Source organism: Rhinatrema bivittatum, chromosome 4 (assembly GCF_901001135.1).
Source record: "Rhinatrema bivittatum chromosome 4, aRhiBiv1.1, whole genome shotgun sequence".
Taxonomy (NCBI): Eukaryota; Metazoa; Chordata; class Amphibia; order Gymnophiona; family Rhinatrematidae; genus Rhinatrema; species Rhinatrema bivittatum.
This window is the reverse complement of record NC_042618.1, coordinates 457,384,041-457,408,715: the sequence shown is the minus strand read 5'-3', so window position 1 is coordinate 457,408,715 and position 24,675 is coordinate 457,384,041. Positions and strand designations below refer to the sequence as shown.

The window sequence follows — 24,675 nt, the reverse complement described above, 5'->3', positions numbered from 1 at the left end:
CTCCCTAAATATTCTGGTCACCTCACTTTCCCAGATCACCACTTTTCCTTAGAACCAAATGGCATCATTATATCCATGGAACTGCCTCGTCTCCAGAAACTATGATGTTACATAATTGCTGCATCTTTGACCATCTCTACTGACAAGGGAGCCAATATGCTAACATGTGTCAACATCAGCCATTAGTGCAGTTATCACTATCATGCATATTAACAAACCATTATTAATGATATTCAAAGGAGGCACATGTTACTGCAAATGAATGGCCTTCAAAAGCTTAACTACACAACAGGCAAAGTGTATTAAGTTTTCGGCATTATTTCATCGTCAGTGTATTTTGTTTAATTTTAACCTGCATGTTTTTTTACTATGCTAATAGTTAATGAGCTATTTTGCATCCTTTTACATTTCATTACTTCAAGCTAGAGGTACTCAAACCATTCCTTGGGGCCCACACCCCTGGCCAGTTGGGTTTCAAGATAACTCAAATGAATATGCATGAGATTCATTTGCATGCACTGCCTTAATGCATGCAGATATGTCTCATGCATATTCATTAGGATATCCTGAAACCTGGATGGGCTGGGGGGGGGGCAGAGGACTGGATTGAGCACCCCTGTGTAAGCACTATTAATGCCCATTAATCACTTGAGATCAATAATGTGGATGTTAACGTGCAATAACGCTTGCAACAGCATCAACACACGATAGTACATTGGTCCCAAAGTGTCACCACACTTTGGACTAAAGAACCCTTCCTTCTGTTGCAGTAGGATTCCCCAGTGTAATGTGATTGGCTGGAAATGAGCTGGTGCATCACTATGTTCCAGTTCCATAATAACGCATAACGTCCTAAAAGCAAACAAAATATACGTAAATAACATCAAGCAGAAATATTACACATTTTCAGTTTTATAAATGGAAAGCACCCTGGACCTGATTTATAAGGTATTTTGCCCTTTTCGAAATCTCCCTTTTTATCCCTAGGGAGATTATCACTGGCTTAAGGGGACCCCCAAAATCTAGAGTAAGGGGCAGATTTGGGGGTGTGGCAATTGTGGCCTCAACAGGTCATCGTACCAGCAGTTGTATCAGAGGTCTCCATCTGGGTCCTGCCCCTATCTGGGAGGTCAGTGTATTGTAAGGGTGTTAGTGTAGTGTACCACGCCCCCTGGGAGGGATTTGAGATCTGACATCATTCCTGGGCCCATGAAACCCAGGGGGAGTTCGGTTCAGCATAACATTGGGCTGAGGGAGCAGATGCTTCTACTCACGGAGGACGCTTGGTGGGTCTGTCCTCCACGGTGGCAAAGGCTGAAGGAGGGATATCCTTTGGGCAAGGAAGAGAGAAGTTCCAGAGCCCAGAGGGGATGAAGTCCTGTTGTGCAGAGGCATCCAGAAGAAAAGTATTGTGTGAAGAAACTGCATCTGAGGGGCCCTCCAGCAAAGAAAGGATCTCTCCAGAGACAAGAGTGCACTCCGAAGAGAATTGTCTTGAGAGGATCCAAAGAGAAGCAACCTGCCTCAGGAAAATCTCCAGGGGGTGCTGACTGACTAAATCCGGCAGCCAGAGACTGCATTAGGAGACAAGAGAGAAAGGTAGAGCGCCTGAAGAGATCTACCTGCCCAAAAGGGTACTAGGAGGGTCCAGGGAGGAAGGGTACCTTCCCCCAAGAGCTGACCTGTTTGGCAGTGTGTGCAGTGTGAAAGAGGCTGAGATCAGTTTGGTTTTCTATTTTTGGGCTTTGTGTCCAGTGGTGCACTCTAGGGTACTGTTGGATTTTGTTTTGGTTTTCTGGTACCAGTTTGCAGTGAATTCTTTTTTTGAAGAAGAAGAGTTTGGTGTGGCTTGTAGGGGTTTTGTGTGTGACTGGACAAGCGTGCAGACGAGTCCCAGAGAGAACAAATGACTAAGGGCCTTGAAAAGCTTGAACTCCAGGAGGTCAGGAGGCCTTTCGAGGTCCGTGGCCCTCACCATGTGCCCAAGAGCTGACCGAGACGGGGGCTGTACTTGTCTTGAATTTTAAACCCATTTGCACTTGCAATATTTCTGCGCTATATATCTTAGTGTATTTCGGTACCAGCAGTTCTGCTTTCTCTTTAAAAGTGGAGGCCTATAAGTGGCAGCCTCTAGATATTTGCTGGTAAGATGCAAGATGTGAACTTCAAACTTCTGAGGAAAGAAAATCCTACGCACGGTTTCATGGTTTATAAATCATTTGGTCTAAAAATTCAGAATCTGTTGACTCTGCTTTTTGTAAGTTTCCTCTGAGTTTCCCACAGACAAAAAGTTGATTCTCTGCAGCCATACGACCCCCACAAGCTTCGTCCAGGCAAACGACTTCCTTCTGGGTGGATCAGTGGAAGTCAGATTTAGGAGACTCTGAAAATCCCAGACTTGAAACTGATTGCAGTTAAACAAGGGCTCAGGCTTCAAGCAAGTTAAAAGTATTTCAACCAGAGAATTTAATCCCTCTTCCCAACCCCCCATTTTTTACATTGTTTAATCTTTTATTATATTTTTAAACCACGTAGCATTGCTGTCCTTCTTCTCATGATACACAAACAACAAGAAAATTGCAGAAGCATCAATCATCAGCCTTAAATCCCCTTCCCTTCCTCCTCCCCTCACTTCCCTAGGGAACTCTCTGTGCCCCATGATTCAGTTTCCAAATACTCCAAAACGCTGAACTTCTGCCCCGCCATATCGACGTCAGCTTTTCCGTATAGTAAAGTCCCCACAACCTTTGATAAAAAAGAGAGCGTTCTCGGAGGATATGATGTCTTGCAGTGAGCCCCAGTCTTGTACCTGGAAGCTGTTAATATCTGGGTGATTAATTTATTTAAATTTAGCGTGGCCTTTTCCACCAATACATTGAGCAAAAGCAAACCTGGGGGTTGCATTCTACCTTTATCTTTATGAAATCCGATATAGCTTTCTGGACTTTTCGTTGAGAAATCAGAAATTTGCCATGGCTGTTCAAACGTGGGAATTTTACAAACCGATCTATGAATTTTGATTTGTATATTTCATTGTCTCGAAGGAGATGAACCAATTTTCCTAATGTGGGACCATTTGACTATATTGAGCTGTAACCAATGACTGAAAGCAAAGTACTAGTGCTGCCTTTTTCAGAATATACAGCCCCAGTATACCACCAGCACCAATCATTAATGGCTTCTATTAGTTTAGGGCAGGGGTCCCCAAATTTTTCAAATGACGGATCACATAGGACATTTCAAATCAGTCCCTCTTGCAGTTTACTGAGGGGCCCCGCCCCCCCTGGAGTCTGTCCCTCTCAGTGATTTGAAATGCTGGTAAAGGGTGAAGCAGGGGTCTGGGTTGCCAGAGGTGTAGCAGATAGAGTGTCAATATTAATATTTCTAGGATGCTGGCAACCCTGCCACCCTCCCGGGAACCCTCCCTCCTGCCTCCCATTTTGGTATCTGCCCCGTAGAGGAGTGGGGGACGAGTGAATGGGCAGGCGGTGTTTGTGTGCGTGGCACTCTACCCCGCCCCCTCCCCAACCACACACCCATACAGTGTTGCTCCCTCTCTACTTCCCTCTGCTTTCCAACCTCTTTCCAAGACCCCTTTCCTTTTTCTTCTTTTTTTCCTCTCCTTCACTCACTCGCGTTCTGCTTCTTTGGCCTCCCCGCTCACATCATCCTTTCCTTCCAGCCCCTCCCATCTCACTCTCCCCTGGCCCCCCTTTCCCCTTCCTTCCATCCATCTTCTCTTACCCTTCTCCCCCCCCCCCCTTCCTCCTGGTGACTCTTCCTCTTCAGCTGATGTCATTAGGCGCTCCACCGGGCGTTCAGCAGCCATTGCACCACCAGACGGGCCCTCCTTCCTCTTCTGCTGGTGGGGGAGTGCAGAATCGCTCGCGCTGCCATCACCCTTTGCGTGTGGGGGGGGCGGGGTAAAAGTAAACTTAGCTTGCAGGTCGATCTGGCCGCAGGCAGGGAAAGAGCCAGCTCCTGGACCATAATTAGGCACCTTCGTTTTCCATTTTTTATTTTATTTTGCCTAGGGTTTTCAATTTTAGAACAAAAAACCAATCAATGGAAAAAATGACTTTTCCACTTTTCTTTGTATACATTGGAAATTCCCAGGGAAAATAAATTAGAAACAGAAAACGAAGGTCCCTAACCATAATTTAGGGACCCTTAGTGTACGGGATAATTTTAATACTGACTACATGGCTCAATGTCTGAGGCTACGTGTACTTTCCCTTTGAAAATTTCCTCCAAAAAACTACTGACAGATATTTATCCTGCTAATTTGTGCAGCTAGGTTTTCTGGGAAAAATGCTAAAATATGCATGTAAGCAGAAACCCATCTCCAGCCCCACTCCCAGGAATGCCTCCATACTGCAAGCAAAAGTATACAGACAAAGGTAGATTTTTAAAAGAAATACACGGGCGTCCATGTGCGCACAGTACCCGGCGCGAGCATATGAACGCACCATTTTTATAACATGTGCAGGAAATTTGCAATTGTTCCTATTAAACTTATGACACTATAATTACCATATTTTCCGGTGCATAAGTCATGTTTTTTTTTTTCAGTGAATTCAATTTATACACCAGTGCGACTTATATACTGTCATAATCTGTCTCTCGCTCTCTGAGCCTGTGCTGTTAACCTCACTGTACAAACAGGTGCGTCTTATCAAAAGGTGCTTCTTATACAAAGGTGCGACTTATACACAGGTGCGAATTATCTATCAACTTTTTCATCAAAATGGCAATTTTAGGGGGATGCGACTTATACACCAGAAAATACGGTATGCACTTTTGGTCATTATATGAATCATCAGACCACAAAACTAGTTGCAACACATTATTTCTGAAGTTTTCAAAAAGCCCATTTCAAGTGGAAATGGCTTTAAAATTTACCCACTCTAAGTTCAATGAAAAATAATGTCAGCCTAGGAATATGAATTCTTTTCTACTCAATGCCAAATATACAATGAATGAGGCCATTTTTGGTTCATTCTGAATGGAATAAAGTAAAAATAGCTTTCTATGATAATGCCCAAAACATTTCGGGTATTTTTGTGTTCATGAACTTAAAAAAAAATAAAGGCCTTCGGCAGCCCTGACTGGGCTTCCCCAGGCTAAAAATCGAATCTGGCCTGGAGCCAAACAGGACCCATTCCCGGGGCCTAGGTTTTAAAAGTGACATCATCTTGGTGCCTTCCACCAGAGTGACTGGCGGCATTTGATGTAAGGCCATACATATCTATGACCATACATCAAAATGGCACCAACTGTATCAGAGGAAGATGTCAAAGTGACATCACTTTGGTGCCATCCTCCAGGTGCTATTTGTAAAGTATCACACTACAAGCCCCCCAAAATACCAGACAATACCCAGGAAAGGTGTAATCCAATCCAAATGTAAAGGTTCCTACTGGAACATATCTATAGATTATTGGTAAAAAGCTTTGTAGGACTGCACCTAAACTAGCCTAGTAATTATCAACCTAATAATTGAAGGTTGACCGACGTGCCGCAAATGCGCAGTAGAGACCAGCTCTACCGCGCATGTGCGGGCGAGCACGTCGGTCTCTGCCAGAAAAAAAAAAACATGGCGGCGTGTCGAGTTGCAGCGGCGTCGGGTGGCAGTGGTGGCGTAGGGTGGCAGCGGCAGAGGTGGTGTCGGGTGGCAGCGGTGGCAGCGGCGGCCAGTAGCGAGGGAGGGAGGAGAGAGAGAGAGGGAGGGACGGACTGAGGTGAGTGGGAGGGAGTGACTGAGTGAGAGGGAGGGACTGAGGGAGGGGGAGGACTGAGTGGGAGGGAGGGACTGAGGGAGGGGGCTAGGGAGGGACTGAAGTGAAGGGAGGAGGGATTTTTGTTGATGGACTGAGTGAAGAGGTTAGGGAGGAGTGGGTGAGTGTGTGGAGGGAGGTAGGGAGTGAGGGGAGAGGGAGAATGAGGGAAGATTGGTGAGAGGTGATGGAGACAGGGCTGTGAGTAAGTGGAAGGGGAATGAGGGAGAGGTGAGAGACAGGGACCTGTGAGTAAGTGAAGTGTAAGAAGTTGTGGAGCAGAGAAAAGGAGTGGAGGAGTAGGATGGGATTGAGAGAGGGCTGGGGGAGTGACTGAGGGAAGGGGAGAGAGGTGGGAGTGACTGAGGGAAGGGGAGGGAGGTGAGAGTGAGGGGAAGGAGGCAGTGGGAGACAGAGGTTGAGTAAGACTGAGTGGAGGAAAGGGGAGGAGTGAACGAGGGGAAGGGGGAGAGGGAGAAAAAGTGTAGAAGGGTGCTGTGTTAGAAAATGGACTGAAAAAAAAATGTAATGTAGCCCGTTTTAACGGGCTTAACGGCTTGTTAATATATAAGCTGAACTTCACAGGTCCACGTTTCTAGTTTTTTGAAAATTTTTTAAAGCATTTTGCATATAAAATCAATTCTAAGAAATCGTAATGTCTCTGTGTCCCAACTTTAGTGAGCCAAATAATCAAAAAATAACAATATCCAAAAGTCTGTAAATCGATCAAAGCTACTTTTTTAATGTTAGCATGACACATTAACTTCTCTCTGGCCTTTAAGGTTATTGAGGGATTCCAATAATATGATCTTTTTCTAAAAAATGTGTTTCCTTATATTCGTGCATGTGCTATTGTATTTGTTCATCAGATTTTTACATTATAGAATGTAACTTCTGTAAACCGCCATGAACTCTATTGTAATGCATGGGTTAAAATTTTTTAAAATAAATAGAAATAATAAGTAAATAGCACATTTTAATGAAATAACCTGAAAATAACTGAGTATGCTGTTTAACGATCATGTTGTATCATGAAATTTATCATAATATCAATTGTAAAATATAATTTTGTTAACTTAAAGTCGTTACAAGAGAATTTTTTCAGATAACTACCTAATATACCTTCAAATGACACATTATCTATCAGGATCATTTATATGAATAGTGCTGCTACCACATGCCGTTAGGAGCACACAACAGAGACTGTCTACGTGTTGAATGAAAGTCCCTTTCATGCATGTCAACTACCCATCATAGTAAATAATATATATTCAAAAGTACATACTGTAGTTGTATTGAAAAGAAAACAAGTGAATTACTGAGGCTTACAGAACAGAAAACATAGAAACACTTTATTTAAAATCATTTTATCTTTGGGAAAAATGTCTTACCTATGCTAGAGTCAAGTCTGGTGAGAATTTTGGGAGTCTACCAGCTCAAGCTTTCCCTAGAAATGTTAGGATTCTCTGAGAGAGAGCGCACATTTTAGCTGCCCTTGAATATTGTAGCATCATTCCTCTTTCTCCCATCCTGTGCTACTTGTAATCCTGTTCTGAGTTTGGAGGCACCTCTTCAGTTACTGTTAGCATCATTCAGCTAGAAGCCTACACTGATGGGTGCTGATCTCAAACAATATACTCCATGATAAATCTGTGAATGGAGGTTCCACGTGGATCACTCAGGTGCTACCTTCATCGCTGATAAAAAAAAAAAAAAAAAGACTTCTAAGTGGAATTTCTATTAGTAGCATCTGATTGTTCATCAGTGTTCTCAAAATCTATTGTCGCTAATAGGCCAAGTTCCATTGTCTCTTCTTCATACATCTTTGTAAGTCTGCATCAATGCATTCTTTGATAACATGATTTTACGAAGTATGACATTAAAATTTGCTTCAGTAAGAGTGTTCTCAATAAATATTTCTTGCAATTTTTCTAAAACTGGGGGTTGATTCTTAGAATTTGTGTTGCTCATATCTGGCCTGAATGGTGTATTTAATATATTAATATATTTTCACAAAAACTGGATATATCCATCCAGCTTTATGTTATGAAACATATTTCAGTATGAAGGTGATCAGTATTCCCTCAAATTCTTTGCATGTGTGTGCCCGACTGTAATTTTTGCAAGTGAGCATAGGGGAGGGAGAGTTCCCCTTCCCCCAAGAGCTGATTCTACTGTAGGGCCAGCACCAAGTCCCCAAGCTCACTCTTTCATTCTCTCCTCAGTCCCCCCCCTAGCTTTTCTCACCTTTCCGCTTTTCCCCATTGTACCTCTCTGTTCCATTTTCCTCTCTCCTAGCCTTCCATTCCTTTGTCTCCCATCTCTTGTACTCCTGCCCCATTCCTCCATTGCCACTTCTCCACGTGCTTCCTGTCCCATTCTTTCTGCCTTGCCTCCAGCATCAGCTCTCCTGCCTCCTTCCGCCTCCCCAACATGCACCCTCCTTCCCCACTTCTCCTGTCTCTTCCTCCTTACCTCTTCCACCTGATCCTCCGGAATTTGTCCTTCGCCTCATTGCCTCCTGCATCTGACCCCACTTTTTTCCCCCAAGCACGTGCATCAGTCCCCTGCTCCTTCCCACCCTTCCCCAGCGTGTGCCCCTTGCCTCCTTCCCCCCTTTCTCTTGCCTCAGCATTGTCTCTCCTGCCTCTTTCACTTTTCCCCAGCATTTGCCCTTTGCCTCATTCTCCCAGCATCTGCTCCGCTGTCTTCTTCTTTTCCCAGCACCGGCCCTCTGCCTCTTCCCCCCAAAACATGGCTCATTGTCACTTGCAGGTTCTTCTGCCTCCTCCCAGCATCGTCTCCCCTGCTTCTTTCTTCCCCCATTCCCAGCATATGTGCATCCTGCCCCTTCCTCTCCCTCCTGCCCCAGCATGCGCCCCCTGTCTCTTTCCCTCCCCATGGTCTGTGCATCCTGCCCCTTCCTCTCCCTCCTCCCCAGCATGTGCCTCCTGCCCCTTCCTTTCCCTCCTGCTCCAGCAAGTACCCTCTGACTCTTTCCCTCCCCATGGCCTGTGCCTCCTGCCCCTTCCTTACCCCTCCTGCCCCAGCAAGTGCCCCCTTGCCTCTTTCCCTCCCCATGGCCTGTGCATCCTGCCCCTTTCTCTCCCTCCTCCCCAGCATGTGCCTCCTGCCCCTTCCTCTCCCTCCTGCCCCAGCAAGTGCCCCCTATCTCTTTCCCTCACCATGACCTGTGCATCCTACCCCTTTCTCTCCCTCCTCCCCCAGCATGTGCCTCTTGCCACTTTCTCTCCCTCCTGACCTACCCCCCACCCTCACCTAGCATGTGCCTCCTACCCCTTCCTTCTCCCCCCCCCCCCCCCCATCCTGCTGACAAGATCAACAGCAGGAACCCATGCCAGTGCTGCAACCTCTTCTCCCCATCTGTGCCAGCATGATAAGCATGTTGCTAACTCATTGGCTGCAGTCCTCGGAAGCTGATCTCGTTTATCATGAGATCAGTGTTAAACTGCAAAGTTTCAAGATGCCGGCACAGATAGGGATAATTGTGCATTTTGTCACAAATCACTTGCAATATTTTCCGTTTTAGTGCAGAAAGTGGATTTGCAACATTATCTGCTGTTAGTACATTGGCCTCTGAAAAATAAAATCTGACCAATAGTAATGACATAAAAATCAATGTATGATTAAAAAAGGGTTGAAAATATATTTTTACACAGTTTGTGCGGCATGCAGCAGATTGAACCAAAATGATAAGAGGGAACCAATAGTCTGAATTCCAACATTTTTTAAGGCTTTATTCACAAAGTAAAAAGATTTATCTATGATATCCATATTACTCTGTTTCAAACTTATCTTTACAAATACTAATGGAGCTAGTTGTCAAACCAGAGCTTTATGTTGTTTTAGAATGTAAAGTTACTTTGCTCACCACCTGTTATATATTTAATGCAATCTCTGTTGCAGGTTACTTAGTTATAGAAAATCCCTCAAGTAAGTTCTTAAAGATTTGTGTAGTGTATATGCCTATGCATTCCCCGGTTTGATGACTCTTAATGTGTGGTTCTCTTTTTGTATGTTTATAAGGACAGGCTCCAAGCTGAATATAAATCATAAAAGCATGACCAATTGCATGGTAACTGGAGAATCGCTCTTTCCCTCTCCAGGGTGAAGCTTGCATGTCTGTGTTTTAGCTTTGGAAGTCATACGGGGATATTTAAACTCCTTGGGGTTTAAAAACCGTGTCATTGTGAGAATGAGGTCATTACAATATTTTACATGTTTCAGGCATTAGATGTGCATAAAACATTTTTCTATCTGACAAGGAGGTGGTGTGTACAATAAAACGATGCTAATTTTATGGCATTTCAGGGCCATAGAAAATATCTGGATGCTAAAGCTTAATTTAAAAATAAATAAAAAGCAAATGCTAACAAAATATTTTAAAATAAGAGTTTCATAGTACCAGGCACAGCTTGGTCAGAATGGAATGGGAGCATGAAAATCTAAAGGAGTAGAGAAGTGTTTTGTAAGAAAGACGTATAACATTTGGACAATATTTCTAACCATTTTTTAAATTATATAAGGGATGGGTAACTCTACGCAAAAGGCCCTCATTCTGCAAAGTTGACGAGCCAGCAAAAATGGCTGCCTACCCGTAGCTATTTAACCTACAGTATCTATTTTTAATTATACCATCTTAAAGCTATTTGGGTGAACCACAGGGAATATGTGGCTCTGACCTGCAGGACATCTTTCTTATTTTTTTTGCACTTCTCCATAATTTGGGACTTGCATCATTTCGATTGCCTTGAATAATGCCAGGCAAGAAGTTCACAAGATTCTAGAACGAGCTGTTCATTATTTCCCCTCCCCCTTCCTCTTTTTCCTTCTAGGCCTGTAAGCAAGAAGGCCTTTCTGCAGCACGTGCAGGAGCTTTGCATGAACAACAACCTCAAGTTCCAGGAAGAGTTTTCGGTACGTTACTAGCAGTTGTCGCAACGTTACCAGACTTCTGGTCATTTTGTGTGTTGCATTTCATGTTCATTTTGAAGCATCCAAGGCCACGAAGCACTCTGGCCTTGGATGCTTCAAAATGAACATGAAATTACCAATTACCAAGATGATTGTTTGAACAGTAATGTTACACTGATTTTGGCTGTGCAACCTGATCAGAATTATTCACCTAGGGTGTCAGGAAAAGGTGACCTTCATTAGACCTCCATGCAGTGACACCATTGTCAATGTTAACATAGCCTTCCCAACATCACTGGAAGCCATTGTGGTATATTATTGCCTGTGTTTTAGAAGTACCAATTCATTGCATATTTTCATGGTTTACAGTTGGCCATGATGCTTTATTAATTATTTTTTGTCTGTGATATAATTTGAAAATTAACAATACAACATTGGTAGAAGATTTGCACCAGCAATTCCGCATATCAGGTTGGTATGACCACAGTGTTACCATTTGAGTAACTACACATATTTACACATGTTCTTCTCCATCCAGTTTTAGCATAGATTACTGGCTTAAGAATTACACTACAGTTGAACAAAGTGTACTTATTATGTATAAAATCTACAATTTAACTTTGTACACATTGTCGTGCATCTTTCATATCACAGAAATGTCTCAGCATTGCATAATTCTCAGCATATTTGTACAGCCTTTCAAACATCATCTAAAAATACTGCTGTTTCTTTGTCACCTTTTGCAAATATGGCTGATACTAAGAAATGTGTTTCCATTTCTGTTATTTCAGAATCATTAGAGCTATTGCTGTGAAATGCATGTGATCACGTTACCTTCAAGAAAGCTATTTATCATTCTCCAGTTACATTATTTGAGATTTGCAGATTTTTCATGAATTACTTATTGTTTAGATAAGTAGAAAGTCAAAAGTCAAACCGTCAACTTTTTGTACGAAGAGATTATAACATTTCAATTCACTTAGAATGACAACAAAGCTGTGGAAAGATTTATGGCATTTCCCACAACTTTTCAGTTACACTGCTTACATATATATATATAATATTGCTTTAGATTTAATAGCACACAAATCTCATAAAATTCAGAACAGCAGTGATTACAAAAATACTGCAAAGGAGACTCAATAACTAAGGTGAATTGTAGTATAGCATCAAAACAGTAAAAATGCACCTTATTTGTGGACTCACCTTCGTATTTTCGTACACCAAGCACCACAACTGATGTATCACTATTAATTATAGACTTTGATTAGTTACACATTTACATGAAAGTCCAAGGGTTGCAGAAACCCACATTTGTTCTTGATATTGCGAGATTCCTCTAAATGTCAGTTTTTCCGGCTCTTAGTTTTGCATGTAAAAAAATGCTGCAGAAGGGAAATTGTTCATGTCACCCAATCAGCTCCAAGTTCTGCATGACTATAGAACGCCTGCTGAACTTAGAATTCCATTGGGAATCCAGGTGAATTTACATCTGAAAGAAAGATTACAAAGTTCAAAGCCATATTTTGGCCTGTGTTCCAAATTTCTTTCCCTGATGTTGATGGAGGACTCCCTTATCTCAGAAATTGTCCTTGACCCTCATCTTCAGCTTGGATTGCAGGAGGTGTGGGGTTATCCATTTGGCAGGGGGCGATAGTCGGGCAATACAGGTCTCTAGTGTGTGGGCTAGCGCTTAACAGAGGCAATTTTCAATAGGGATGTGAATCGTTTTAGGACGATTAAAATTATCGTCCGATAATTTTAATATCGTCTTAAACCGTTATGGAACACAATACAATAGAGATTCTAACGATTTATCGTTATAAATCGTTAGAATCGTGAGCCGGCACACTAAAACCCCCTAAAACCCACCCCCGACCCTTTAAATTAAATCCCCCACCCTCCCGAACCCCCCCCAAATGACTTAAATAACCTGCGGGTCCAGCGGCGGTCCGGAACGGCAGCGGTCCGGAACGGGCTCCTGCTCCTCAATCTTGTTGTCTTCAGCCGGCGCCATTTTCCAAAATGGCGGCGAAAAATGGCAGCGGCCATAGACGAACACGATTGGACGGCAGGAGGTCCTTCCGGACCCCCGCTGGACTTTTGGCAAGTCTCGTGGGGGTCAGGAGGCCCCCCCACAAGCTGGCCAAAAGTTCCTGGAGGTCCAGCGGGGGTCAGGGAGCGATTTCCCGCCGCGAATCGTTTTCGTACGGAAAATGGCGCCGGCAGGAGATCGACTGCAGGAGGTCGTTCAGCGAGGGTTCCGGCGCCTCGCTGAACGACCTCCTGCAGTTGATCTCCTGCCGGCGCCATTTTCCGTACGAAAACAATTCGCGGCGGGAAATCGCTGACCCCCGCTGGACCCCCAGGAACCCCCGCTGACCCCCGCTGGACCTCCAGGAACTTTTGGCCAGCTTGTGGGGGGCCTCCTGACCCCCACGAGACTTGCCAAAAGTCCAGCGGGGGTCCGGAAGGACCTCCTGCCGTCCAATCGTATTCGTCTATGGCCGCCGCCATTTTTCGCCGCCATTTTGGAAAATGGCGCCGGCTGAAGACAACAAGATTGAGGAGCAGGAGCCCGTTCCGGACCGCTGCCGTTCCGGACCGCCGCTGGACCCGCAGGTTATTTAAGTCATTTGGGGGGGGGTTCGGGAGGGTGGGGGATTTAATTTAAAGGGTCGGGGGTGGGTTTTAGGGGGTTTTAATGTGCCGGTTTTGCGATTTTTCGATTTTTCACGATTTTTCACGATATTTTACCCCCCAAACGGCAACAATACGATTCCCTCCCCCTCCCAGCCGAAATCGATCGTTAAGACGATCGAGGACACGATTCACATCCCTAATTTTCAATGTATTTCCCCACATTTAATTGACTGAAAATCACTGTCTCTCAAGACAGTTAAAGTTAACGTGTTCTTCCACTACGCACCTAGTTTTAGCCGCATGCAGAGAAGGCAGTTATGGGTGTCGGAGGAGGAAAAGTACATACATGGCTTACATTTCCAATTCTATCTGCAGAAAGAGGAGTTGCAAGTGACCATGTGCACTTTGTACCCATGGAAAGTGCACGCATACTTTCGCTTTGAGAACTGGTACAATTCTTGTGTGTAAAATATACATGAAGTCTGTCCCAATGTGGACAGTTTAAAAATGTACCCAAAAAGTGGTTTTCATATATTCCAAGAGAAAAAAAAGAAAGGGAGATCCTGAAGAGCTCTTTGAAAGCCATTTTTTTAAATGTTCAAACTGTTGAGTTGCTTCACAATGGTGGGATGGCAAAGAGAGCAAAAGATGCCTCTATATGATGCTGATAAGTTGTCCCATAGTACACCAGAGCTTTCTAACCCTAGGCTTCATCCGCTCAGTGCTCGATTGTAAAGATATCTGCTTCCAGGCACTGGAAGGATTTTTCAAACACTTCCATCACCTTTTTGAGTAAAAGAAGGTTTTGATAGCTTTCAGTGAATCTCCTAGAGAAGAGCAATAACCATGTCTTGTTTACTTAATTATGCAACACTGAGATATGTTGATTTTGATATGAACTAGTTAACACTATAAGCCCTACTTATTTATTTATTTAGGCGTTTTATATACAGTCATTCCAAAAGAAGATCACAATGGTTTACAAAAGCAACATTCATATTATAGGTCAACACACCATCTAAAACATGTTAATTATAGGGCTAGGAGAGTAATTTATAGGGATGTGCATTTGTTTGCGACGAAATAGGAAATATAGACGATATTTCTTATTTCGTCACGTTTCGAGGGGCCAACGAAACAATAGGAAAACCCACGAAATTTTGTGTGGTTTTCTTATCATTTTTTTTTGGGGGGGGAAAAGGACACATTAAAAAAAACCAAAACCAAAACCCAAACCCACCCCAACCCTTCAAATTTAATTAATTGCAACCCCCACCTTCACGACCCCCCCAAGGCTTGCCCGACCCCCCCCCCCCCAAGACTTATCGAAAGTCCCTGGTGGTCCAGCGGGGTCCCGGGAGCGTTCTCCCCCTCTCGGGCCATCAGCTGCCACTAATCAAAATGGCACCGATGGCCCTTTGCCCTTACCATGTGACAGGCTATCGGTGCCATTGGTTGGTCCCTGTTACAATGGCACCGATAGCCCTTGCCACATGGTAAGGGCAAAGGGCCACCGGCACCATTTTGATTAGTGGCAGCTGATGGCCCGAGAGCGGGCGATCGCTCCCGGGATCCCCGCTGGACCACCAGGGACTTTTGGTACATTTTGAGAGGTTGGGAGGGTGGGGGGTTGTAATTAATTAAATCTGAAGGGTTGGGGTGTTGGGTTTTTTTGGTTCGGGACAGCCGAAAAAAAAATCAACCTGAACCGTGGGAAACGAAATTTCCCGCAGCGGGCCAATAACGAAGGCCAAACCGAAAGATTTGGTCGAATCACATCTCTAGTAGTTTATGATACATAAGTTCCATTTCAATAACCTTCATATATTAGTCAGTGAGTTGACTTAATACACTTTACATCTCTCTTTACTTGTCGCTCATTATTCTAACATTGTCTATGTTTTTCATATTGTAGTTTTCTGCAAATTCATATTTTAAGTTAGACCATATGCATTTTTGAACAGCCAGGTTTTCAGTTCACATTTGAAACTCTTTCTTTCTGATATCAGATGTAATGTCTCTAGTAGAGAATTTCACAACTCTGGGTCCGCTGTGGAAAACATTCTGCCTCTTACTTGTGTTAGATGTGTACTCTGTGTTGTAGGCACAGTTAATAGTCCTTTGTTTTGCGATCTTAGTGTTTGCTGTGGTGTGTATGGTTGGAGTGTCACTTCTGGTAGGCAGGGTTTTTGTCGTTGATGATATAAAATATTAGTATTAATACTTTATAATGGATTCTGGATTGTACAGGAAGCCAGTGCAGTGCTATCAGCGAGGGGGTGATGTGGTCAAATTTCCTTGTTCCTGATAAATGTCTTACTGAAGCATTTTGTAATAACTGTAATGGTTTTAATAGTCCTGAGGGTAGGCCTAGTAATAGGGAGTTGCAGTAATCTATGTTTCAGAATATTAGTGTTTGTAAGGCAGTGCGTAAGTCCTGGAATGTTAGTAAAGATTTCAACTGATGTAATATTTGCAGCTTGGATTATCCTGTTTTAATTAATTTGCTTATGTGCTTTTTCATTGTAATGTTTTCATCAACCTGTATTCCTATGTCCTGTATTTGAACTGAGGGTGTAATGTGAAAATTACCCAGGTCTAGAGGTGGCGGTTTAACTATAGAGGAGTTTCTCCTTAACCACATGATTTCACGGTTTTTTTGTGTTTAGTGTTAATTTAAGCTGAGATAGTTCTTGCTGTATTGCCTTTATGTATGGTGAGTGTGTCAATGCTGTATTTTCAAATGATTTGGCGAATGGCATGTAGAACTGTATGTCATCTGTGTATAAGAAGAAGTTGATTCCTAGGTCCGCTAGTAATGTACACAGAGGAAGCATGAAAATGTTGAACCGTGTTGCCGATTCTAACTCTTGACATGACCATATATTACTAGTTTCCTCGCCAATGTGGCTGACAACTCCAGACTTTTCCATTAAATAATGTCCCAATACACGAGTACTTTGAAACTGGGTTCAGAATGAAAGGTACCCCAAAATCAGATTTGGGATCATCCAAGAAGGTCATAAATAGATGCTGCTGATTTTGGTAACATTCTGGGAATTAGATCATAGAATCTATGAGCACATTGAGTGGCACATTGGTGGATAGAAGTTTAGAAATGTGAAAATACGAGTCACCTCTTTATTTATTTATTTATTTATTCATTTATTTATCGAGTTTTATATACCGTCATTCGGTTTCGCCATCATAACGGGTTACAAAAATAAGAAGGTTTACAAGGTTAAGGAGGATAACAAGGCTTTAAAAAAAAAAAATCTCATCACTCCATTGAGCATGCATGTGAAGTGGGGGGCACTTATCATCGTAGCTCGTGGTTGCATAAATATAGACCATTCCCGCTTCTTATTAATGCACATAAGTTGACAGATGGTAGGAAAGTTTTAAAAGGCGAACACAAGCATTGACCCATGTTATCTTAAGGTGAACATTTCCTCTGCCTCAGGGCCCACACTCATGTTTGCCAGCGCTGTAGACATGGAGGTGGAACCTTCCGTGCTGCCCACCCGGTGTCAGAATTTGTTTTCTTATCGAGGGAGCCTCAAGCGCTCCGATTTACTTTACATTTACGTTTCTTAATCGCTACTAACTCGTATCTTGCTTCAGTTTAACAAAATAACCTATTAAAATATCATAACAAAAGGCATGAAATCATGTTTGCAATATGAAAAAAAAAATCACTTTCTCTTTTAAATCTTGATAATGTTTGAAAATTAAATCTTGTTGTTGCTAAAGCAGATGAAAGACCCCCCCCCCCCCCCCATGGATGTAACCAATCTCCCTTGCTTTACAGGAGCTCCCCAAATTCCTTCAAGACCTTGCGACCACTGATGCTGATCTGCCATGGAACAGATCAAAGAATCGCTTTGCAAACATCAAGCCATGTATGTTTCCAGCAGGACTTCTTTGCTGTTACTTCCTGTCTGTGTAACTACCGTGTTTCTCCGACAATAAGACAGGTCTTACATTCTTTTTTATCTCTGACAAAATGGCTAGGGCTTATTTTCGGGGATGTCTTATTTTCGGGAAAACCCGGTACTATCATAAGGCCGACTGGGCCGATTTTATTTCGGCTGCTCCCCCCCCCCCCCCAAATGATACCTGAAACCCGTTCCAACCTTTCAAATTTACTTCATTTCACCCCCTCCCCCCAAGACTTACCAAAAGTCCCGGGGGGGGGGGGGCAAGCATTGGGGGGGGGGGTCGGGAGGGTGGGTGGGTGGTGCAATGAAATAAATTAGAAGGGTTGAGGTGGATTTGGGGGGGGTTTGTTTTTTTTACAGCCCCCCGTCTGCTCCCCCCCCCCCCGGGACTTTCGGTAAGTCTTGGGGGGGGGGGGCGGTCGGGCAAGTCTTGGAGTGGAGCCACGCATCCACTTAAAAGCTAGGGCTTATTTTTGGAGCAGGGCTTATATTTCAAGCCCTACTCCAAAAATCCTGAAAAATCAAGCTAGGGCTTATTTTCAGGGTAGGGTTTATTATCGGAGAAAGATGGTAGATTCATGCTGCATCGTACGGACACTTGAGCTTTACTGCACATGTATAAAAATATGCGGCTAATTTTGACACGAGTGTGCTCAGCATCCAACCGGCGGTTCCTTACTTGTTTATATTCTTACTGAGTGTACAAGTGACTTTTAGCTTTCTGAACTTCTCCCCCCCCCCCGTCACCACTGAAAAGATAATGGAAATGTATAAAACCCACAGAATTGTGCCTTCACGTTTCCTGGTATCATTGTGTTGCTTTCTTTAGGTCACTCTGTGTTGCTTTCTTTACAAGCCTGCTGCTGAGGTCCCGTGCCAGATTAGAGGGACTCGGTGAGAGTTTGCAATCTGGGCGAGATGTTATCGCAGGGGACAGAAACCCAGCTCTCTGTAATCACTGCTGCTTCATATTTCAGTTAATAAGAAAAGAAGTGCCATTATTATTATAGGCATTAACTGTGATGGGAGAGAAGTGACACGACATTCCTCTCTTAATGTATCCATACTCTATTTTAACTTTCGGCAGCAGCTGTTCCTGTTATTGCTGCATGTGGAGAATGTACTCTACAACAGCGTTTCTCAGCCGCCTGCCTGTGGACTGCTGCTGGTCTGGGGAGCAGGCAATGAGGCAACCCTCTGTCCGCCGATGCCCGATTGGCTGCCACCTCACTTCCTCCCCTAGGTTCTTCTGCAAGGGCCAATGAGAAGAGTCGCGCCTTCCCCATCCCACCCACCCCCCCCCCCCCCCCAACCTGGTAGCTGCTATTGATCTGCAAGAGATCAAGAGCAGTAGTGGCCCAGGCAGGCCAAGAGATCTGCAGCAGTAAAGGGGAGGGGGAGGAAGGAGAGAGACATTGGGATGGAAAGGGGTAGGGAAGGATTGCTGGTTGGGGTAACAGTCCCCCCTCCCCCAAACACGAGTTGTATTGAAATGACTTTCCATTGCATTATCTCATCACTAAGGTCCCGTGGAAAAAAATAAAATTGGTTCCTGTGACCAAGCTGAATATAATTACAAGACCAGCAATCAATAGCACTATTAATATAAGAAGGAAGAGAGAGTTATTGGTGGAGATGGTTGGGGGGGGGAGGGGAGAAAGAAGATGGGACTGGTGGGTAGGGCTGCAACATGGCTCTTTGTCATAAAACCAGGTTTATCCAGTCCGGGTTTACCCCATTGCATGCAGAGAGACTTAGTTCTGATTGTCCCGTTCATTTATCTATGTCAGGGTGGCCAAATCCTATCCTTAAGAGCCACAAACAGGCATGGTTTTCAGGATAGCCACAAATTAATGAATATTTCATAAGATAGAGTTGCATCTACTGCCTCCACTGTATACAAAATATTTCAGGCATATTAACATAAGAACATAAGTTTTGCCATGCAGGGTCAGACCAAGGGTCCATCAAGCCCAGCATCCTGTTTCCAAAAGTTGCCAATCTAGGTCACAACTACCTAGCAGGATTCCTACATTTGATAGATTCCATGCTGCTTCTCCCAGGGATAAGCGGTAGATTTCCCCAAGTCCATCTTAATAATGGTTTATGGACTTTTCTTCCAGGAACTTGTCCACACCTTTTGTAAACCCAGCTACACTAAGAACTTTCACCATATCCCCTGGCAAAGAACTCCAGAGTTTAATTATGCGTTGAGTAAAAAAAAAGTATTTTCTCCTGTGTATCTTAAATGCATCATATAGTAACTTCATTGCATATCCCCTAGCCTTTGTACTTTTTGAAAGCATAAGCAACCAATTTGTGTTCACTCATTCCATAAGAATGCACTCATTATTTTATAAACATCTATCATGTCTCCCCTTAGTTGTCTCTTCTCCAAGCTGGAGTCCTAACCTCTTTAGCCTTTCCTCATAGGGGGATTGTTCATTCCCTTTTATCATTTAGGTTGCCCTTTTCTGTATCTCTTCTAATTCCGCTTTATCTTTTTTGAGATGCAGTGACCAGAACTGCACATAGTGTTCAAGATGTGTTGAACCATTCCTTTCCTAATAATTCCTAGCATTCTATTTGATTTCTATTTGCTTTCTTGGCTGCCGCCACACACTGGGCAGAGGATTTCAACATATTATCCACGTCGATGCCTAGATCTTTTTTTTTGCATAGCTATAATTTGGGTTCCTCTTCCCTATGTGCATCACTTTGCGCTGGTCCACATTAAACACCATCTGCCATTTGGATGCCCCGTCTCCCAGTCTTGCAAGGTCCTCTTGCAATTTCTCACAGTCCTCTTGTGATTTAATATTCATTGTGGAGATCCTAAAAATCAGGCCTGTTTGTGGCTCTCGAGGACCAGAGTTAGCCACCCCTGATCTAATACAATCAGAACTACAAATCTTTGAGTACAACGGGGGTAAAGCCAGGACTGGATTCACATGTTCCTTATGTCATAGAGCCGGGTGGTGACCCTACTGGTGGGTGGAGGAAGGGAAAGAGAGAGAGAGATCCAAGATATCAGCTGCGGGGAAAGCTCGGAGCAGCAGTGGCCCACAGGCCAAGAGATCAGCAGCAGAAAAGTGAGGGATTGGGATGGGGATTGGGGATGGGGATTGGGTGAAAGAGCAAGGCAGTTTAGGAAGTTAGTCAGCTGCAGTCCTTTGCATCAGAAATGTTGAGAAACAGTGCTCGTCGATAGTATTCTGTGTTCTTCTCTAATGCTCAAAATTCATAGTCAAGATGTGGAATAAAAATGTATTAGACCTGCAGGAATCCTTATTGTTCAGTTCTGTTCGTTCTAATTCAAACAATAGTTGGGATTTGTCCCTTCTTTAGAACATTCAGTGGTCCTTTGCTAACATTGTTAGCCAGATAGACTTGGGAAAGCCATTACTATCCCTAGCAGTCAGCATGAAGAAATAGAGCTGCTTTTTGGGATCTGCCGGGTACTTGTGACCCACACTGACCACTGTTGGAGAGACAGGATGCTGGGCTCGATGAAGCTTTGGTCTCACCCAGCATGGCATTTCTTTACCTGGAGAAAAAGTAATTCTGTAATTCCATGAAATTCTGGTACCGTTTGGGTGGATTTCGGTTGCTTTTCTACTTTCATCTACAAAATCTTCGCAATGCAATATGTATCTGTGTGCTGTAATAAATTGTCCATGCCGTGAATAGGGAATTCCATTAAATAGACCGCATTTATTTTACAGATAATAATAACAGGGTAAAGCTCATGGCAGATGCTGGTGTCCCAGGATCAGATTACATCAATGCTAGCTACGTGTCTGTAAGTCAAGGCGTTTGCTGGGCAATTTTCATATTGTCTGTAGAGTTTCAGGCCCATGGAGCTTCTGTGAAAATCCAGTCACAGGCTAGTGCCAGGATAAAGAACCCAAGGGACTTTCAAAATAAAATGCCCAGATATAGTTTACCAGGCCTGCCCTAACCCTACCTCTGGTTCCACCCCTTTTCCCCTTGGGGAAAAGTACGCGTGCTGTGGATTGTGCACATATTTTCCACACACGGGGAGGGGGGCTGAAGCAATTTTCAAAGGTTATTTTTTCTGCAATTAAACGTTCATTTATCCACAGAAATCCCTTTGAAAATTGTTCCCTTTAGAAGTATCAACCCCTGAAAAAATAAATCTCCTACCTTTTTTTTTTGTATTTACAGTGTACACACTAGGGCTTCAGACGCCGATCCTGGTAACCCTGCATACAGCTGGGTTTTAAGGATATCCAGAATGAATATGCTTAAGATGAAGTTGCATGCATTAGAGACCCAGTATATTCAAATGTAACTCATGCAGGCCCACTGTGGATATCCTGAAGATCTGACTGGTTATGGCGGTCACCAGGACAGGTTTGGGAAGCCCTTGCAGACATTTTCTCTCTTGAAATAGGCATGGGTTGCTCTTTCTTAGGACTGTGCCCTTTTGATGGTCTGTTTTAAGATGGCACTTCAACTCAGATAACTCAAAGGTTGTCCAAATTGAAATGCGCCTGGGTGTATTCCTCTGCTCTGTGGTGCTGTGCACTCCAAAAGGAAGAAATACCAAATGAATAACATCCAGAGTGGGATTCAGCATTCCTTGGAATCCTGTGTTCCTGCTTCAGCTCTCTGATTCAGGGGGTTTAGACTGGAGCTTGGTGCCATGAGGTACATAGTTGCACATGGTAGCACAGTTCCTAGGCCAATAAGAAGTTCTTTATTTATTGAGTGTGGCCTTTGTTTTTGTGCTTCTGAGACATGTCAGTTCTGTTCGTGCGTTCCCGTAATCGTTCATACTGTTGGAAAGAGATTATCCGGCCTCTTTTTGTAGTGCATGCATCAGTGTATGTCTGCAGCTATTAGAATTGTGCTTTTATTTTAGGGCTATTTGTGTCCCAACGAGTTCATTGCTACACAAGGACCATTGCCGGGCACCGTGGGGGACTTCTGGAGAATGGTTTGGGAAACCAGAGCAAAAACGATAGTAATGCTTACACAGTGTTTTGAAAAAGGGCGGGTAAGTAAGTAGAGGGTATAAAAGCTCAGGATATGTTTGAATCTATGAGCCAAGTTGTGCATCTATTACTTGTGTCCTTGAGTATACAAGCGGTGGTCGCCAATGAAGTGTCTTGCTTGATCCTGACTGCAGATAAGGTGTCATCAGTACTGGCCAGAAGATAACAAACCCGTGACAGTCTTTGGCGATATCGTGATAACCAAGTTGGTGGAAGACGTTCAAATAGACTGGACAATCAGGGATATAAAAATTGAAAAGGTAAAGAGAACGGTGAGGTGTCATGCAGTTCACGATCTCCAGAGTCAGAATAATTACTTGTCTTGTCAAAATACATAACTCGATAAGAAAGCTATGACTGGGAAATCATAACACCGATATTCTAATGCTGATATTTACTCTTAAAGAAGAATGAAACCAGCACAAAATAAACATTCCCCTGCAAATCCCCTCCCCCAGAAAACAAGATATAGTCAGTAACAAGTTTGGGGACAGATTCATTTTCTGTATTGGCAAAATCCTTGATGAATTAAACTTTTAATTTTCACTTAACTCAGTTGCTACAGGACAAAGAAAATGATAAAAAAAAGTACTTTGAAATTAAATGTTAGTGTTGCATGCTTTCATTTATGTGTCCAGAATCTGCTTCCAAGCAATATCATGTTAAATGAAATCAGACTCAGCACTACCTGGTGCGAAAACTGTGCAATTGCACGGGGTGGCAATTCCGGGGGGGGGGGGGGGGGGGGGGGCAGTGGAGGAAGAGAAAGAGAGGCTGCACTTGGGGCCTCTGCCAGAGCTCAAACAGCTGGCAGCAAAAGCGTGATGAGGCCCCCCCCCCCCCCACCTGTGGCCACCAGCAGAGCCCAACACACTTGCAAACAAAAAGTGAAGAGCTGCCCCACCCCCTCCCCCTGGATCCGAAGAGAAGAAAGGGTCTGCTGGTAGAGACCATGGTCATCCCTGGGGGTGGAGGGGTAGCAGACTGGATTGATTGCTCCGGGATCCAATCTTTAGCGGTCCCTACATAGACACCTTCCTGCACTATAGGAAGGATTCCAATAGCTTTATAATATTGCTTTATAATGTTTTGTGTTATTGTTATGCTTTTATTATGTTGTACTCCGCCAAGAACAGGATTCTGGCAATTATAGCGGAATATAAATTATGGTAAATAAATAAATAGCCTCCAGCGGCGTCTGCTGCACATCAGCAGGAGGCATAATCAGCATGCATCTACAGCAAAGAGGAAGTGGTTGGTACCATTAGCTTGTGTCTTCCCGTGCAGTACGGAGAAATCAGCCATAGAGAGGAAGAGAAGACTGATGGGGGAAGAGGAAGGAGTCTTTTCTGGGTTCTTGGAGCTTGAAAGGAGGGGCGGGTGCTTGATGGGATCTTGGTTGGGAGAGAAAAGGCTTCATGGGCTATTTGGGGGATTTGTGGAGCGAATGTATGAGGGGATCCTAGGTAAGGGGAAAGAGCTTGATGGGGTATTTTGAGAGGGTGCAGAGTGCAATCTCAATCTTGAAGATGGGAGTCAGTGGGAGGGAGTCTCCACTCTGGTTGATTCGCCCTGGGCCCCACACCTCTCTAAGGTCAGCCCTGGTGGAGCCTATCCCATTAGCAGCTGAAGACTGAAGTAGGTCCCCAGGAGCTCTGCCAAATGTCAAATAAGAGAGGGAGAGACTCAATGTGAGTGAGAGAGAGAGAGAGAGAGAGAGAGAGAGTGAGAGAGCATATACGAAAGAGAGAGCATGTGTGTAAGAGAGTGTGGGCCCAATATTCAAAGCACAATCAGTGCTATTTAGCCGGATAAGCCAGACTTATGCAGCTAAGTAGTGGTTGCTGAATATGCATCTACATTCAACGGCCGGTGCTTAGCTATATAAGTCCCTTACATGGCTAAAAGGGGCAGATCAGAGGTAGAGCGAGTTAGCTGTATAACTCATATGGCTAACTACCGATATTCAAAGTTAGCTGCATAATTATTAGGGATGTGAATCGTGTGATCGATCGTCTTCACGATCGATTTTGGCTGAGGGGGGGGGGGCGAAATCTGATCGTCATGGTTTTTTTGGTTAAAAAATCGTTTTATCGGGGGAAGGGGGAGGGCGGGAAAACTGGCACACCAAAACAACCCTAAAACCCACCCCGACCCTTTAAAACAAATTCCCCACCCTCTCGAACCCCCCCAAAATGTTTTAAATTACCTGGGGTCCAGTGGGGGGGTCCCGGCGCGATCTCCCGCTCTCGGGCCACGGCTGCGTTAATAGAAATGGCGCCGGTGGCCCTTTGCCCTAACCATGTGACAGGGCAAAGGTAGCGCCAGCTCCATTTTGGTTCCTGGCACCCGACGAAA

General features: G+C 43.9%; 1 protein-coding gene across 1 annotated transcript in view; it reads left to right on the top strand.

The window, feature by feature from the left end:
- The window catches only part of PTPRQ (protein tyrosine phosphatase receptor type Q), a 414,802-nt gene that overhangs the window by 375,680 nt on the left and 14,447 nt on the right, over positions 1-24,675 (top strand). Inside the window, exons 53-57 of the mRNA XM_029597117.1 lie at positions 10,634-10,715; positions 17,167-17,257; positions 21,022-21,098; positions 22,185-22,319; positions 22,452-22,577. Of these exons, the coding sequence (XP_029452977.1) occupies positions 10,634-10,715; positions 17,167-17,257; positions 21,022-21,098; positions 22,185-22,319; positions 22,452-22,577 (511 nt within the window). The remainder of the gene's footprint in view (positions 1-10,633; positions 10,716-17,166; positions 17,258-21,021; positions 21,099-22,184; positions 22,320-22,451; positions 22,578-24,675) is intronic.